General features: G+C 38.3%; 1 protein-coding gene across 1 annotated transcript; it reads left to right on the top strand.

Moving 5' to 3' along the window:
- The first annotated feature begins 2,972 nt into the window (after window positions 1–2,972).
- On the top strand, window positions 2,973–3,677 carry LOC149225884 (pathogenesis-related protein 1-like). The gene is made up of 2 exons (XM_089375165.1): window positions 2,973–3,197; window positions 3,317–3,677. The coding sequence occupies exons 1-2, from the start codon at window positions 3,014–3,016 to the stop codon at window positions 3,616–3,618; spliced, it is 486 nt and encodes a 161-aa protein (XP_089231291.1). The 5' UTR covers window positions 2,973–3,013; the 3' UTR covers window positions 3,619–3,677.
- Window positions 3,678–16,946: the final 13,269 nt, after the last annotated feature.

Genomic DNA, 16,946 nt, shown 5'->3' with positions numbered 1-16,946 from the left:
TCCCTCTATCTTTTAATATAGGTTACTGTAGTCCCCATTTTGATTATTTTTAAAACAAATTTGGTTAACATTTTACTTAACCAACCATAAATATTCATATTTAGTTATTAAAATATATTATTATTAAAAATACACATATTAACTATTCTAATAATATTATTTTAACTAAATAATTTATCTAGTCAAATCTAGCCATTCTTGGTAGATTATAGCCATTTGTCCAACCTGGTCCAATATAGTCGTTTTCTCGTCAAACCTAGTCGTTTGAAGTTCTGCTATCCCTATTTAACATGAAGCCATGATCTGATTATTTGACCTGTCCTGACGATGAACCACACTCGTTGGTTCGAAATGCATCGACGAAATTCTTCTGATGTGATTTTCCGAAAATATTTCTATCATATTAACTTTAATTTTATCATAATTACAATTTTGTTAGCAAGCACATCATAGAAATACATTCCATTTGCTTCTCATACATATTTCTTTGTTGTAATTATTGTTTACACTTAAATTTATGACATGACTTGTTTTTCACATTCAAATTTATGACATCTACTTGTTTTTCATCAAAATACATTCCATTTTCTTATTATGCTTATTTCTTTATTATATCTGCGGCTCGCAAGATATATAACATTATGAAATTAAATTTATTATTTTTAAATAAAATTTTATTTCTATTTATCTCAAATATGATTGGTTGAAATGTCTCCCCTCTTATTGTGTAATGATGGAAAGAATTGACTTTTGTGTACTCTATTATTAATTACTATGTACTATATCACTTATTACTATGTACAGTAAATATAAATAATTTGAAAAATAACATTATATATTAATTACTATGTACCATAAACACAAATGGTTTTTAATTAAATTCAAAAATTCCATTTTCTCATTTGTGTAAATCCTTCCGATCGATGAAGGATCCTATTGACCCTAAGGACATAAAGGGTGTCTACATGATTCCTTCTTCTTGTGGGACCCCTTATATCGGGGAAATAGGACGCTCCATCCATCAAAGGATCAACGAACATGCAGCTGACCTAAGGCACGAGAGAACCAAGTCTTCAGCATTAGCAGAGCATGCGGAAAAGACCAAGCATCATGTTTGTATTGAGGAGTCCAAGGTTATTGTTAAGGTTGCGCAGTCCATCACCGTAAATTTAGGGAAGCCATTGAAATTGAAAAGAGGCCAAGCAATCTCAATAGAGATGATGGCTGGAAGATCGGTAGTTGCTGGATCCCTGCCCTTTCTTCCTAGTGTTGCCTTCCCCTCTTCCCCCTTCTCCCCCTCCCCTTGTTTCACCTTTTCTAGCTTTCTAGGTTTCCCCGTATTTCCCCGTATCCTTCTCCATCCTCCTAGGTTTCTTCTTTGGTTAATTTATTTTATTAATGGTCATATTCTTGACCATCTTGTTCTTAATTTTTTGTCTCTCATTCTAATATTTTTATTAATAATGCCTTATCTATAATATCTTAATCCCTTGATCCATTAGATGGTTTTACTTATAATTTTGATTTTATGTTTTTTACCCTTACCTTATTCAATCCAATATTATCATTATTATTATTTATTTCGCTTTTTTAACTAATAACTAAAAATAATTTATTAATTCCAAAAACCCTTTTACTTGACCTAGATTGACTATATCTTTCCTTGTTGGATTTAAATGTGTAAATATATTAAAAAGAAGTAAATTATTTAATTTAATAACCAAATTTAAATAAAATGATATGGAAACCCCTTTACTTAACCTTGATTGACTTTATCTTGTACATATTGGACTTAAATAATTAAATTAATTAAAAAAATTTAAACAAATTAATTTAATTACCAAATAAAACATTTATCAATAAAATGCAATAGTATAAGATTCAAATATATAATATGTTATAATATATAAATTATTGAATTTTAAAAATAAAATGAAATAGTACAATATTCAAATAAATAATATATTATAATATATAAATTATTGAATTATTTATTAAGAAGATAATTAGTTACTTTGACTAGATACCCATAATTAACATTAGAATATTATTATATAATCTAGTCGTTTTTATATAATTGTTAATGGTCTCACCTAGCCGTTTGGAAGATCTGCTCTCCCTATTTAACTTGCCGCGATGATCTGACTCGTCAACTTGTCCTAACGATGAATCACACTAGTTGGTTCGAAACATGTCGACAAAAGTTTTCTACATGTGATTTACGTTGAAACTCTTCATCAAAAAAATTATAGATTTTGTTTATTAATTAAAAAATAATTTAAAAAATATAAATTTGAAAAAACTATATAAAAATAACATGTGTAAGTATAAATAGAAAATTTTTATGGGATTATTTTAATGGTGAAAAAATAAGGCATCTAAAGAGCCCAGTAATAAAGTTCACTTACCAGAACCGACATTTGAAAAGCCGGTAATCAACCTCCCTAATGACGCCAGCGGCAATTGAAAAGCCCAGTAAAAATACACAGTAACAAAGCTCACAAACCCGAACGCTTTCGAAAAGCGTAATGCGCTGTCAAAATCCGAGCAGCGGTTTAAAGGCCTACCTAACAAATTCATAAACGTAATTGGTGAATCTGAACTAAATGTACAATTGTAAACCATTTCAGTGAAGATAAACCTATATATTCGGTCGAGATGAGCAGCATCTATAATTTCGGTCCACCACAAAATCCTGGTTTCTAATTAAAAGATTAATAATTGTACATTCTACAGTCGTCTTACCGACATTTTACGGGAAATCCGTGATGGGGTTCGCAGTTGCACTAACCTGCCTTTTCCATTATTGCCTTTGACATTCTCGACGGAATACGATTGCAAAGAATTCACTCAGGATCACATTACGATTGTGACATCTAACGAACTACTACTACTCTTAAATGCACCGTTTTCGGTGTTAGCCCTTATATACCCTTTCTTCCTCCTCCTTAGTGCACACCACAACACGCAGCATATATTTCTTGTTGTTGATAGACTTCTTTAGGTAATCAAGATGGTGAGTGGGACTGCAACAACTGAAGATTTGAGTGAGGTGGAAGCAAGGAGATTATGGAACGCCCTGGTGAAGGACAGCCACAACCTCCTTCCAAAGATTTTTACTGATTTTTTCTCTTCCGTCACCTTCCTGCAGGGAGATGGAGGAGTCGGCACCATCAAGCAGCTCAACTTCACCCCTGGTATTATGGCTATAAAATCAACATTAATGGGGATAAATCAATATTATATTTCAGCTTCTAGTTTTTTCCTCTACTGGCTTAGAGTGCAGTCATTACGGTTTTTCATTTTCATGTCTCAGCTAACAAGGATTTCAGCTACGCGAAGGAGCGAGTCGATGAAATGGACGAGGAGAAGATGGTGTTCAAGTATACCACCATAGAAGGAGGGCTGCTGGGCAAGAAGCTGAGTGCCTCAAACTTTGAGCTCAAAATCGTTCCCAGGAAAGAAGGCGGCTGTGTGGTGACTTGGATCTGCAACTACGAAACCCTCCCTGGTGCTCCGGTTGACGAAGGCAAAGCACAAGAGATGAAGGAACAGAGTAACGCCATGTTCAAGAAGATTGAGCAGTATCTACTCTCCAACCCCACCTTATACTGCTAAATCTACATCTATTCATCTATCTATATGTGCAAACTATGCTTTATGGAACGGACTATCTACAACAAGTGCTGCATGCAGCCTGTAGTCCCTGCCGGGGTCTGCCACAACAAGCCAGGATCTACTACAACAACAATACAAAGGCTTTCTGCAACATGCGAATTCAATGTGTAATTTGTTAAAAAATTCAGAAGTCTGCCACAACAACAATACAAACGCTCTCCATCTATTTAAGTCAGCTCAACACGTTGTGAAAACAGTCAACATGTCATTAGACTATTTAAAGACTTCTCGTTTCGTTCCACGGAAGGTGGCCAACTTTTAACATGAAAAGTAGTTGTATAATACCGTTGGGATGCAGAAATATGTTGCTTCGTGTATTTGTATTTAGTACGCGCATATTGCAACCTCTTGTTGTAGGAATCCCAGGCCGTGGGGATTAAGAGTGTGCCAAGAAAGGCTAAGTGTGGGTATGCAATACATTTTAGAGTGAGAAATTAATGAGAGAGACGTAAGTTTTTGTAACAGAATTTTTTCTTTGAGGTATATCTTGGGAATGTTAATGTCAATACTAGAACTATTCTAATCATAAAAGTGAAAAGTAATCCAAAAAGGTTAAAAAAGATTAAAAGAAAAAAATAGTTAATAGCAGAATTTTTCCTTTCAAGTATATCTTGGGAATGTTAATGTCAATACTAGAACTGTTCTAATCATAAAAGTGAAAAGTAATCCAAAAAGGTTAAAAAAAGTTAAAAGAAAAAAATAGTTAATAGCAGCACAATCTCCAGTGCAAAACCTGCGGTTAAATATTCATAAATGTTATCAATATTTTTGTTATATGGAAAAGAAAAGAGAATGTAGATGTTGATGTCCCTACATAGGCTTCTTTTGGTGATGCACGTACACAAAATGAGATCAATGTCTAATAATCTCAATCAAAGTTATTAACATATATTCCTGTGCAATTATCGTTGGGAATTTGGGAATTAACTTTTCAGAATATTAAATGAACGCATATATATATATAATTTATGTTTCTCACTTTGCCTGGATTTTGGATTTTGTTATTTAAAAGTTGGATTTTGGATTTTGTTATTTAAAAGTTAGGAATGTCAAAAGAATTTGTTATTTTAAGGTTAGGAATGTGAAATGAATTATATGTTTTATTTTAAGTTATTATAAGTAAATTTAGATATGAAGATGGAATTAAAAATAAATAAAAAAATTATTTCTTATAATGAATAAAACATATCACTTAAAATAGTCTCAAATAAAGCCCAAATGTAATTCATAATGATTAAAATTTAAATTAATTATTATAAATCCTAATACCAATTTCAAATTGATTGGGTTTTTTTCTATTTTAAATATAGATAGAGAAAATTCCTTCACCATTTTTAAAGATTTTAAAATTGAAGAAGCATATTAACATATGATAAATTCAATTATTTGCGTGCATATATTAAGAAAACAGATCAGATTTATCAATTATTTGCGTTCATATATTAAGCAAAAAGCATGCTAGTGGATTTTTGGACCTTTGATGATTAAAGAACAACAAAATGATTAACTCTCTGAATTTTATTATAAATTAATAGAGTTGATAAGTTTTGACGGGCTTCTTTTGGCTTGCATGCTTCATTAACAGTTTTGTGAATTTTTTTTTAATTTCTCTGTACATTTTTACCTATTTGATATAACAATTAATGTTTTGAGTCTCTTTTGACATTTTGTACTATTGTTTAGCGTACTTTAGTTATTTTGAAAGAAAATATATGTAATAATTTTTAAAAAGCTATATGATCCCTTTTTTAGACGAATCCCCGTGGATCCTCATACTTGAATACATACGTTTTTTTAGTCATATAATTTTATATATGAAATAAATAAAATTAAGCTGTTTGCCTCTTGGAGAAAAAAAGCCAAATAAACAACACTCCTCAAACTCGAGTCAAGGCACGAAACTTGTGAAAGTAATATTTGAGGCGATTGTTAATTATAGATCACAAACTTCGTGGAGACTAAAATATCTTTTCTGGTTTCAATGGGCTGTGTGAAAGGGTGTCGGGCTACCGCTAGTTCAGTCTAGTAATTATAGTACAGATAATAACCTCTCGTTCTCTTGATTTCTTGCCGCGTTCGTCGGAATACCAATTTTATATATATTTTTAGTATATTCTCGACAATGGGAAAAAATATTTAAGAAAAATACTTGAAAGCTAAGTAATGTTCGAGGCAGCCTCATGTTTGAGGCGCCATGCTTTCCACGTTCAAAAATAACCAGAAATCGCGGGCTCGCGAAGGAAAGAACCCCCGCTGGTTATTGGAACACACTCACATGGTAGCGCACATCCATTTCTTCTGAGGGGCAGCTATAAGCAGGCGGGTAAAGTCAAAACCTACCTCTTATATTCCAAGGCCATTGACGCACGCTGCATAGCAGCAACCTCATGTAAGATAGTATTGGATAAGATAAATAAATCACCACAGACGCATATATAATATGAACCGAACGCGAATCGACGAGGAAACTCCAAGATAGGTCATATTCCCCCGAAAATTCACCGAACAAATTGCAGATAAGATAAGATACTTTTATAAGTTAACAAATTGACAAATTGCAGATAAGATACTTTTATAAATTGTATTTCACACAAGACTAAGGCTGCGCCATGAGACTCTTTGGACGGCACATGATTATACATCAGAGCGTATTAAGACCCTGTGCGGCTCTGCCAGAGCTTTGAAGAAAAAAAAACCTAACAATAAGACTTGTAACGGGGATAACAATACAAACCTTTCGATCACGGAAATGAAGAATCTCAAGGTTTTTCCATCAAATTTGAGATAGACAGAGCCAACCACGGTCTGATCCACTGTATCGACGCCAGGCTTCACAGGTCCTGGTCCTGTGTTCTCCTTGGCATAATCTCCTAAATTAGAAAGGAAAACGGTTGCCCTCAACACGGTATTACAAGACGGTATTACAAGCACCGGCAGCTGCCACCTGCTAGAAGTCACCTGCTAGAAGTCTCCTGACACCAACAGCTGGCTGTTGTGCACGACCAAAAGCTGCCACCTGCTCTAAGTCTCCAACATATACTAAAAAAACTTTGCCCCAAACTTAAAATCAGTTGTCATAACATGTAAATTGGACTTTGGATAAAATTAATTGTCACAACATTCTGCAAACTCGACTTTGGGTAAGATGAATTGTCACAACGTTCAATCGATTTCCCCGGCAATAAGACCTCCGAAAACTTTGGGTAAAACAAAAAAGTCACGAAATTTGGATTTGGAAATTCAGCAACCCGGCAATAAGACCTCCAATATAAAACTTTGGATAAAAAGCAAAAAACATCAAAGCTTTAAAATAAAACTTTGGGTAAAAACGAAAAACATCAACTAAATACTCCGGTCAACTCAAATTAATAGGAGGTCAACGCCTGATCGAACCCTATTAGTCCCAGGCAGGGACTAATAAAAGAGAAAATGGCTATGATATCTGTATCTTTGTTGGGTATACGACCAATAGTCCCACATTGACTAGAGGTGAGGAGGATCATGGATATATAAGGATGGACAAATATCTCCATTGGTATGAGGCCTTTTGGGGTAAGTCCAAAAGCAAATCCATGAGGGCTTAGGCCCAAAGTGGACAATATCATACCATTGTGGAGATATGTGGTGTCTAGAGTCCTAACAACCTTCTAGTTATCGTTTTACTTGTCTCTAATTCCGTCTCTGTAACGTTGCATTGTTATGAATCCGGGGGGATTATTGGCTAAATTGTTCGTACAAGATATTGCATGGTTTTGTATCGGTTTATCATATTGCAATAATCATGCATATATTTTTTAAGTGATATTTATATGTTCTGTTATTCACACTGAAAATATTTTCAATGCCCTTAATCATTACAATAACTCAAAAATATGCAGTCCGATGAAATCCCCATGACACTGCATTTTAATCTATTGTTAACCACATTAAACGATTGTGGATGCCTGCTATGTTGGAACGTTTGGAAATCGGAGGATTGTGAGCAAGCCCTTCAGACTAGAATATATCACCGCAACTGTACTTAGATCTAAAACTCTACATTCCTGGACAAACTTATAGAAATATCGGTATTTCCATTTGAAATATTGTCTTGTTAAACTTCATTTTGTTTTTGTGTTGTACTATAGTTGAAATTCCTTAGCAGGGACAACTAGACAATTTACAATTTAAAAGAGGGGTTGTCTACTGAAACCATAAATTTGGCTATATGGTAGATTTCTGGCCAGAATCCTCTAAAAAATATTCAAAAAATCAGAGTGTTTGAGTGTTTGAATCACTTATTTACATTTATAGTGGAAATGGATTCAGCATCATCAAGAATCTCTGGGGCACCCAAAATTTTGAAGTTTGATAGCTATAAACCAGAATTTTTTGAATTCTCCCAATTTTTATCATAATCTTGCCAGAATTTCCATTATTTTCTGGGCTCCTTAGACTAGGCGTGCTGACTGTATATCATTTAACTTCTTTGGATATATTAGTCAGCGTTGGAAAAATAATAAACTTTGCAAATAGTTTTAAAAAATTTGCAAAATAATCAAGAGTGAAAGTATTTTGACTCAAACTGATTACAATATACTATGCCTTCATCGAGGAAAATTTAAATTTAGTAAATGGCTTCATATTTCATATAAAATAATTAACTAATTCCTATTTGGTATAAAAATGATTGGCCCAAACTTTATAGGAAAAAATTAGTATATTTTAAAATTGTCAAAATTTCAAGGATTATATAAAAACATTAAAATTTATTTTTTTTTAATAAAATTATTACCAAATATTTTAAAGTTTTCATATTATAGATTAGAAAAATTAACCAAAATTTTTACACTTCAAAATAACTTTTCATCTTTAAAGTTAAAAATTTTTGTCAAAATGTAAAGTAACACAATTACCAATTATAATTTTTTCTTTTAAATAAATTTCTATTCTTAAACTAGCACAATGACCAAACATATTTGATATACATCTCATGAAACCTATTTAAGAATAGTATATGTGTCACTAAGGTGATAGTGATGTGTGTGTTGAAGTTATTTATACAAAGTGTGATAGTGATGTTTGTGTTCAAGTTATTTATACAATGTTAATCCGTTTCGGTGAGATGATAGTTATGTGTGTTCGAGTTATTTATATGAAGTTAATCTATGTGTCATTGAGGTGATAGTGATGTGTGTCATGTGTGTGAGAGCTAAAAATATAAACATTGAAAAATTGAATTGAGCGAGCAATGTAATTGAACAATAGCTAGAGTTTTGAGTGTGCTAACCTTATCTTTCTTCTCGAATCTTTATAATCATGTAAGATTTGAACAATTGAATTAAGCAAGAAATGTAATTGAACAGCAGCTCCGATTTTGAGCGTGTTAAGTTTATGTTTCTTTCTCTGTCTATTTATCAAATTAATATGAGAGTGATGTTTCAGATAAAATTTTATAGTGCAAACTATACACATCGATCAATTATGATATTACATATATAGACAAGAAGTGTTGTCTCAAGATAGGGAAACTATCTTGGACACACAATCAGTTAGTTGAGAGAATATCTCAACCACACACCAAACTAGAGACGTATAGATATAACCACTCCTATAGAGTAGGAACACACTCCTTTACATAGAAATTCACAACTGAGACAAGTAGAAATTACATTTTCTGTCACTCCCCCTTAACGACTACTTGTCTCGATATCAATCTACAAGATCTATATCACATCTGGTCCAGTCTGGTAATTACACCTTGTACCTTGTTAATGCAATTGTCGATGTCCATATAAAGTAACAACCATCTACCGGAATGCATGGGTTCCAAACCACTGTAACCGTGAGTCTACTAGGAAGTCCTTCACATACATGGTTCATCCAACCTCTCAATGAACTCCCCCTAAATATAAAATTTCACCTCATGCAATCTAAAACCAATACGGCCCACCCAAGTGTATCCATCCCGCATGACACACTCTTCCAAGTTGTCAAAACTATCTAACAGAGGGAACACATAACAAAGGGTATGCATGCCTCTCTGAGTCTTACAGCAAGTACATAAAACATTTGAAGGACCACAACTAACCATTACAAAACAATATATGACATGTAGATATGCTTTAATTACAATATGTGAGTCATAATACACCATGATCATGAGTATATTCCATAAACTCACACAAACTTGATTGTCCATCATCCCCTAATATATGATGCATCTCCTCTAATGCCATATTCAATGCCATGTCTGCATCATATCCTTCAAATTTTTGTATTGTCAGAATGAGCAGTTCCAACACACACTAAAAAAATGTTACAATAGTTGGTCAAACCAATGTCACTTCAATAACAACCAGAAGTACTATGACATGACATACTTATTATTAAAATCAACATTAAAATCATCAAAATTAGCCCCAAATTCTTGCATTTCAACTTGATCGGCGACACCTTTATGATTCGACCAACAATTTCCAGCTACCCATTTAGAGTCTATGCAGCTCAAGCATCTTCAAATTTTGTAAATCAAACAAATCGCCATAGTCCTTTACGCTCCCTGGCGCGGGAATGGAAAATAGTTGGTGACCTCCATAACGCTTTTGTTGGGCAGCGATCGCCCCATAGCAGGTTTTTGGGGCTTGAAGCCCAAATTTTGGTCAAGTGTAATGTAAATACCCCGCGAAATGTGGGTGTAGATCACAAGAGTCTAGGGTTGTCCACCCTAAGATAATGTAATTTAATATAAATTGTGTCGGCCTACCCATGGTCCGCGGACCATGGGATGGTATAAATAGAGCGAGGCTCTAAGTGTAAAGTCAGTCTTAGTTTTTGACAAGTAACAGATAGATGTGAAGGCATGTTTAGAAAATAGAAGTGAATTTGAAGTGTATTAGATCGTAGTGGTAGGTAGAGGCTCTACAGCTGAGTGCGCAGAGGCCTAGTAGAGTCCGTAGCTGAGTGTGTGGACCCCTGCAGCTGAGTGTGCAGGGCGGAGTTAGATCTGTAACTGAACTTGAGTATTAATAAAGATAAGATTGATTCAGAATATTATGCGTCTATTTGTAGATATATATTTCTATATTGTGGTTATCTTTATGCATTTATATTATTTTTGAGTCCTCACACTAACTTGAAAGTTGAATAAGTAATAAGAAGATTAGGCCCACAAAAATAAGTTAAGCACTAATATAATAGCACAGTAAGTATTAGATCGGAATAATACGAAGGTGCGCATGGGTTTCGAAGAATAGAAAGCCGCGCAGAGCGACACAACGCATAGATTAGGACCGTGAACCTCCAGAACCCTCATCAAGACATCCCTAGGGTGCGGAAACCTGGTTCCAACACCCTCCCATACTATTTCGGGTGAGACCTCAGTCTGCACTCCGCAGACTATTGCCGAAAGGGACAATAGTACCGGAATTTGCTTGGCCAAACTCACTGCTAAAACTAGGTCAGGCCCCACATGGCCAAAAAATGGTTCCATTTCTAGGACCAGGATCTTCCTAAGGGATGTCTGATGTCGTGCCACTGGAACCCAACAAAGAAGGAAATTGAAGAGTGGCTAGACAAGAATATTCACAAGTTCGTGACACAGGAAAATAGAACTCCGTAGGTATCCGAGAAAAGGTGGCTAGATCGCTACATGTATATAGAAATCCACAAGATCTTCTTCGCATCCTTTCCTTCTGAACTATATGAGTGGATCGCGAGGTTAGCCGATAGCCAGGGAAGGTGTAAACTCGACCAACCGATAGTGTGGACTCCGGAATTAGTGTGCAAACTAGAGGCATCGGACAATAAGATCGCGCGAGCTGTGGACCATTGGCTCTATCGGATGATAGGGGGATTCATCACTGAGTTTGCGGTAGACACGACCATGAATACTTGGATTAAGATGTTGTTATGTGAAAAGTGGGTTATGTAAATACATTAATGTTTGGAACGACGTGGTGCGGAAATATATACAAAGATAATGGGGAATTAGGAAACAGTCCCCTAATTTCACCTTTGCGAGAGAGCAGGGAGGAGCCTGCTCGGGTCTCTCCGAGAAGTGCAGTCAGTTTGATAAGACAACGCATACCACAGTTACCACCTCCACCCATGCCACCACCCGCTTCACCTCCATCTCCACCCACTCCACCTCCACCAACCCCATAGTTCAGTATGGCGAGTGCGATCAAGCTACCCGTATTCAGAGCAATAGGGAATGAGGATCTGGATGAGTTCTGGTTCGTGGTAAGAGCAGTGTGGGAAGCGCAAGGGGTCACAGATGAAAACATTAATAAGGCTACATTGGTGAGCACATTGCAGGATCACGCGTTGACATGGTATATCAAGCACTCTAATGACCTCCCAAATGTAGGGATAGCAGAGATCTAGAATGCGTTGAACAGAGAATTTAGCCGACCGAAATCAGAGACACAGTTAATCATCGAGTTTAAAGAGATCACAATGCTTCCAGGCGAGACCCCCTGGGATCTGGATCAACAACTGAAGAGTACGATCCGTGAGGCTAATATGATGCTCACACATGCACAGCATCAAACGTGGTTTGTGGTATCTCTGACACCGCACTTGAGGACGTCACTATCACAACAGAAATTTTCTACCCAGGCCGAAGCGTTGAAAATGGCGATGAGGTTACATGAGACACTAATACAAGATCTGGGGCTGGGAGTTTAGCAAATCCAAGCGCAACTACAGAATCTCTACCTAGAAATGCAGAGCTTGAAGCAAGATAGGGCACCGTGGCCAGAGGCGCGCGAGGAAGTATGGTGCGTAAAATGCAAAGGCCAGGGCCATGACAAAGACCATTGTCCAGTATTCACGAACTACTTAGCAGGAGGGGGGCTAATGCCGTTGAGACCGGAGGCACAGGTAGGTCCAAGTGTGACACCCACGTTATGGTGCACGATCTATTAGATAGGAGGAAAACACACGATGGATAATTGTCATTTGTTGCAGAAGTATACACAGACTCCCCAGCAGTTGTTTTGTAATTTCTGTAGGTCAGTAGGCCACGACGAGCGTACCTATCACAACTACGAGTTAATGATGGATCAAATGCCAGCCTATAGAATGCAGACAGAAACGCAAAGCCTTGACCCAGCTGTGGGAATGGCACGTGCTGGATTTCAGGGGCGAGGTCGAGGACGAGGAGGACTAGGACCACGAAGGGGCTGCAGATAGTTAATTTGCTACAATTGCGGGGGACCAAGGCACTACGCCCGTGATTGTACCAACCCGACAAGAAAATCATGTTAATACTATGCTCAGTTTGATCATGAAATGATAGATTGTCCTACATTGATCACCCAGATGCACGAGAAAGGGGTACTCCAACCTCCTCCGACTCAAAATATCCAAATGATGACGTCTGAACTCGCAAAGAAGACCCAAATGTGAATATGATGCTCAGAAGTGATGCGACCACAAGGGATGATAAGAGGAAGCAACCCAAGGAATATACATGGGTTCGCAAGGCTCCTACAAAGGAACCTGAGTTTGACCTAGAACGTGCAAAGGAGATGTTCATGGAAGCTAAGAAGAGCTTCATGGAGGCCTCTACTTCAGGTAGTAAGGATCAACCAGAGCTAGGGATGGATCCTTCTATGCTTACTACCTTTTTGGAGACATGCATGAAACTGTTGCACGATAATAAGGTAGTTAATGGACTACAGGACTTGATCACTAGGTGCGTAGGGTCAGGGGAACCGCACATAGTCCAGAAACTGGGAAAACATGCATTACGCATTGGGCGGGAAATGAGATTAACGACGCAAATTGGTAAGCATGAAATGGATTAGGTAATCCTAGACCTAGGTTCAGACACGAATGTATTACCAAAGCTAACATGGTAACGTATGGGCAGGCCCACGTTATAGTGGTCCCCTATTCAATTATGAATGGTGAACCAACAGAATATTTTTCCCATGGGGAGGTTGCAAGGGGTAGCAGTTGATATCGAAGGCACGAGCATACAAATGGACTTTGAAGTAATAGAGATTGTCGATGACAGCAATCCCTTCCCGCATTGGTAGGAATAGACTAGGCCGCTAATATGACTAGAGTTATCAACCTGAAGAAGCGGAAAATGATGTTCGAGAAAAAGTCCCTATGCGTAGTATTCCCACTAAACCCCGCCGAAGGAGCACGCTACACCGAACAAGTGTGCGATGATGAAAGCAACGATGAGCTGGATTGTATTTACCAGATAACCTCGTGAGACTAGGAGCAGGTGAACCTGACTGCAGATGGGAGAATCTCATGGGAGTGTGACAGTTCCTGCACTTTGGATTTAGATGAAGAAGTAGAACGCTGGCAAAACTGGTTGCACAAAGTGACAATGCTAAATTGCAACATGATGATTAGATCACTGCATTGTGTGACGACAGAAGCAAGGGAACTGCCAACCTATGATGGGGTGACAGTGGTGGATGAATTCCTGGACAAATTTGAAAGCGCAGTACCGGAATAGTAGTGGTACGGTGTGCTAGACTGGGCACTACGTGCAACACCCTCACGATGGTGGAGTACACATTAGAAGACCATTGTAGATTGGCGCGAATGTAGAAGACGGATGTGCTTATGGTTTGGAAGCCCCCAGCATCGAAAGAGAGCCAGGCAGCTAGGACGAAGCAGCTTGTGTGCCCACCTGTGTCAATGGGTGCAAACATGTGCTATGAAAGCACATCCCAGAATAAGGATTGAAAATCAGAACTAGACACAACAGTAGGAAAAGCGATGCACACCACAAATATTCCACGCCGAAGCATTCAAAAAGTTGTGCAGAATCATGAACAGAGTTCACCAAGCAAGACGAACTGACTAGGACCTGCACATACTAGCAGTTCGATGGGCCTATAGGGCCATAAGCAAAAACTGGAACACGAAAATGACCCCAAAACTGACGAGAAAAGACAAAACCATAAGAGCAGAGAAGAATCCACATACAATATCTCCCACAATTGGGACAGTACGCAAGGACCCGCGTAAAGGAATTATGCAATTACAGGAAGCCATTTGGTGAGGGAACTTGAAACTTCGCGAATGCAAAGAAGATTGGGTACGGCTGAGAAAGACAAGCATGATATTGGACGGAGAAATCAACAAACTGGAAACCAAAGTTGCGCAAGCATGTTGTGTCGAGAAACTCAGCATGATGGGATAAGGTATAAGTATTCTTCTGCCTTAGAAGAATTTGAGACCCTGCTACCATGGTTGCGACCGTACCATACAAGGAAGAATGCGACGCACTGATAGACGCAAGGGTAATTGAGTGGTGCTTGCGGACCGGGCTAGAAGGCAAATTGAAACCTTGCACCGGTGGTGTGACCATCTGGCTATCCGTAGGAAGCATAGTCTCAATGCTCCAAGCAGTTGAAAGAGAGTGCAAGACTATACAAGAATCTGTATGGGAGTTGCACGAGACAGAGGTTGCGTGTAGGATCAGTATGTCACAGGGGTCATGACCACGCATAGAGGGTTGTGCTGCCACACAAGTAGCCTGGGAAGTGACCATTGGTGTCACTATTCATGATAAGATGTCCAAGTTAAGGCAACAAGGAGCGGATGGTGAGTAATTAAGACACATAGTCGGAAATAGATTTGGAACGATTTTTCACCAAGAATGCATTAATGACTCAGAAATGGGGTGAACAGTCAAATTCAAATTCACAGGACGTTATAAAACTACCAAGGTAGGCCACGAGACAACACTTGTTTGTTTGAGATTTGAGCTGTTAAAGACAACCCACAGTGTTGAGTGTCGAGCGGTGTTTGAGCCTCCAAAGTTGCGAACAACTACAGACAGCTCAAACAAGATGAAAAATATCAAGAGAGGTGTGGGCTTTGTTGAAAGTACCGCCGAAGAAGCCAACCAAAGCCCTTCGCTGCAGGTGGGACCAAAAATTCCAAAATTTCCCTAGATGTCGAGGCCCAAGATGGATCCATAGGCAGCGGGACCAGTCCACATGTCCCCACAAAATCCGAGGTTCAGTAAACTGTCTATGGAAGAAAGGGGAAAGCTGTTAATCTTGAGACAGATGAAGAGGAGGAGGATATCCAAGCGTTCGTAGAAGAAATCGAGGCAGATGAAGAAATGGAGGAAGATTGCCCAAGTATGTTCCCTCGCGAAAAGGCAGAGTGAAAGTACCCAAAGATTTGGATGTCGTTAGGAATGCACTCCAAACCCCGTTTCTCCTATATGGAATTCTGTTTGAAGGATCGGTTCTAGGCCACGTGCCTATGATGAAATTTGAATATTGGGAGCTCGCAGACAACGAAAAGTTCCCACATTTGGAAACCAGCCAACTCATAAAACAGAGCAAGGAGGGGTCAATTACAGTGCTAACACTACAGAAATGGTTGTGCGGTGTGGAGGAGGCTGGGCTACTCCACCTACTATGGATTCCACACTATCACCGGGCACCAATCACGATATTCATCATCAGGAAACTGCTTTTCCTAGTGCATGATGAATACTTGTGGCTGGAGGAGCCAATTCTCATCACGGCAGAGCTTATTCATAAGATTTCTCAGCTTCCCTGTACGGGAAGGGACCCCGCGAAAATAGCTAGCCAAAGTGGAGACTTGGCGCTCACAGAGGCCATGAAGAAGAAACACAAGTTGGAGAAGAAGCAAAAGGGTTATGTCATTACTAGCATTCAAGAAAAAGGGGTGCGCATAGCCACCTAGCTGCTGGCAGGGAAATTGATGAGAAAATGTCGCAGCAACGAGGTACCAGCAATGGTCATCACGTTAGCCGAGAAATGCGCCCATGGGGTATAGTTCAACTGGGTGCAATTCCTCTGCGAGGAGTTCCTAACGAACTATAAGGAGGCCCAGGAGCAAGGTAATACCTTCCACTACGTGTGGTTTCTCTTATCCATCTTGTTGGTCGCAGGGGAATTTCCGAAGGACAGTCAGTTTCCTTCTCTTGATCAATACTTGCCAGAGGCAGCGAAGTATGCGTCGCAATGCGTGACAAGGGATGCCACATGGATCCGTGAGACCAAGATCTTCTGGATACTCATGGAGGTGAGTGTACGGATGTGGATCAACAAATAGCCATTCCTATCCCCCACGGTATACGACAGTCTACGTAGTTTTTCAGACTTTAAGGCAGATATGTACAATGTGCATATCACGGCGCGAAAGGATCTGAAGCAGAAATGGACCAAACTCCCCTTCATCGTGATTCATGACGCTGTTTTTGCAGTGCTCGATTCATGGCCACCTGAGTGGCGCGCACTGGATCTGGCAATGCATGATGATACAAT

This window comes from Pinus tabuliformis, chromosome J, assembly GCF_031772625.1.
Source record: "Pinus tabuliformis cultivar Carrire ecotype Pingquan chromosome J, CPIR1, whole genome shotgun sequence".
Lineage (NCBI taxonomy): Eukaryota > Viridiplantae > Streptophyta > Pinopsida > Pinales > Pinaceae > Pinus > Pinus tabuliformis.
Note: the sequence above shows the minus strand (reverse complement) of the source record. Positions and strands in the feature narration are given on the sequence as shown.

Bases quoted from the DNA above. Each gene is read 5' to 3' on its own strand.
- LOC149225884 (XM_089375165.1), top strand. From the start codon at position 3,014: ATGGTGAGTGGGACTGCAACAACTGAAGATTTGAGTGAGGTGGAAGCA. The intron at 3,198-3,316 runs GTATTATGGCTA...TTCATGTCTCAG, and splicing joins GCAGCTCAACTTCACCCCTG to CTAACAAGGATTTCAGCTAC.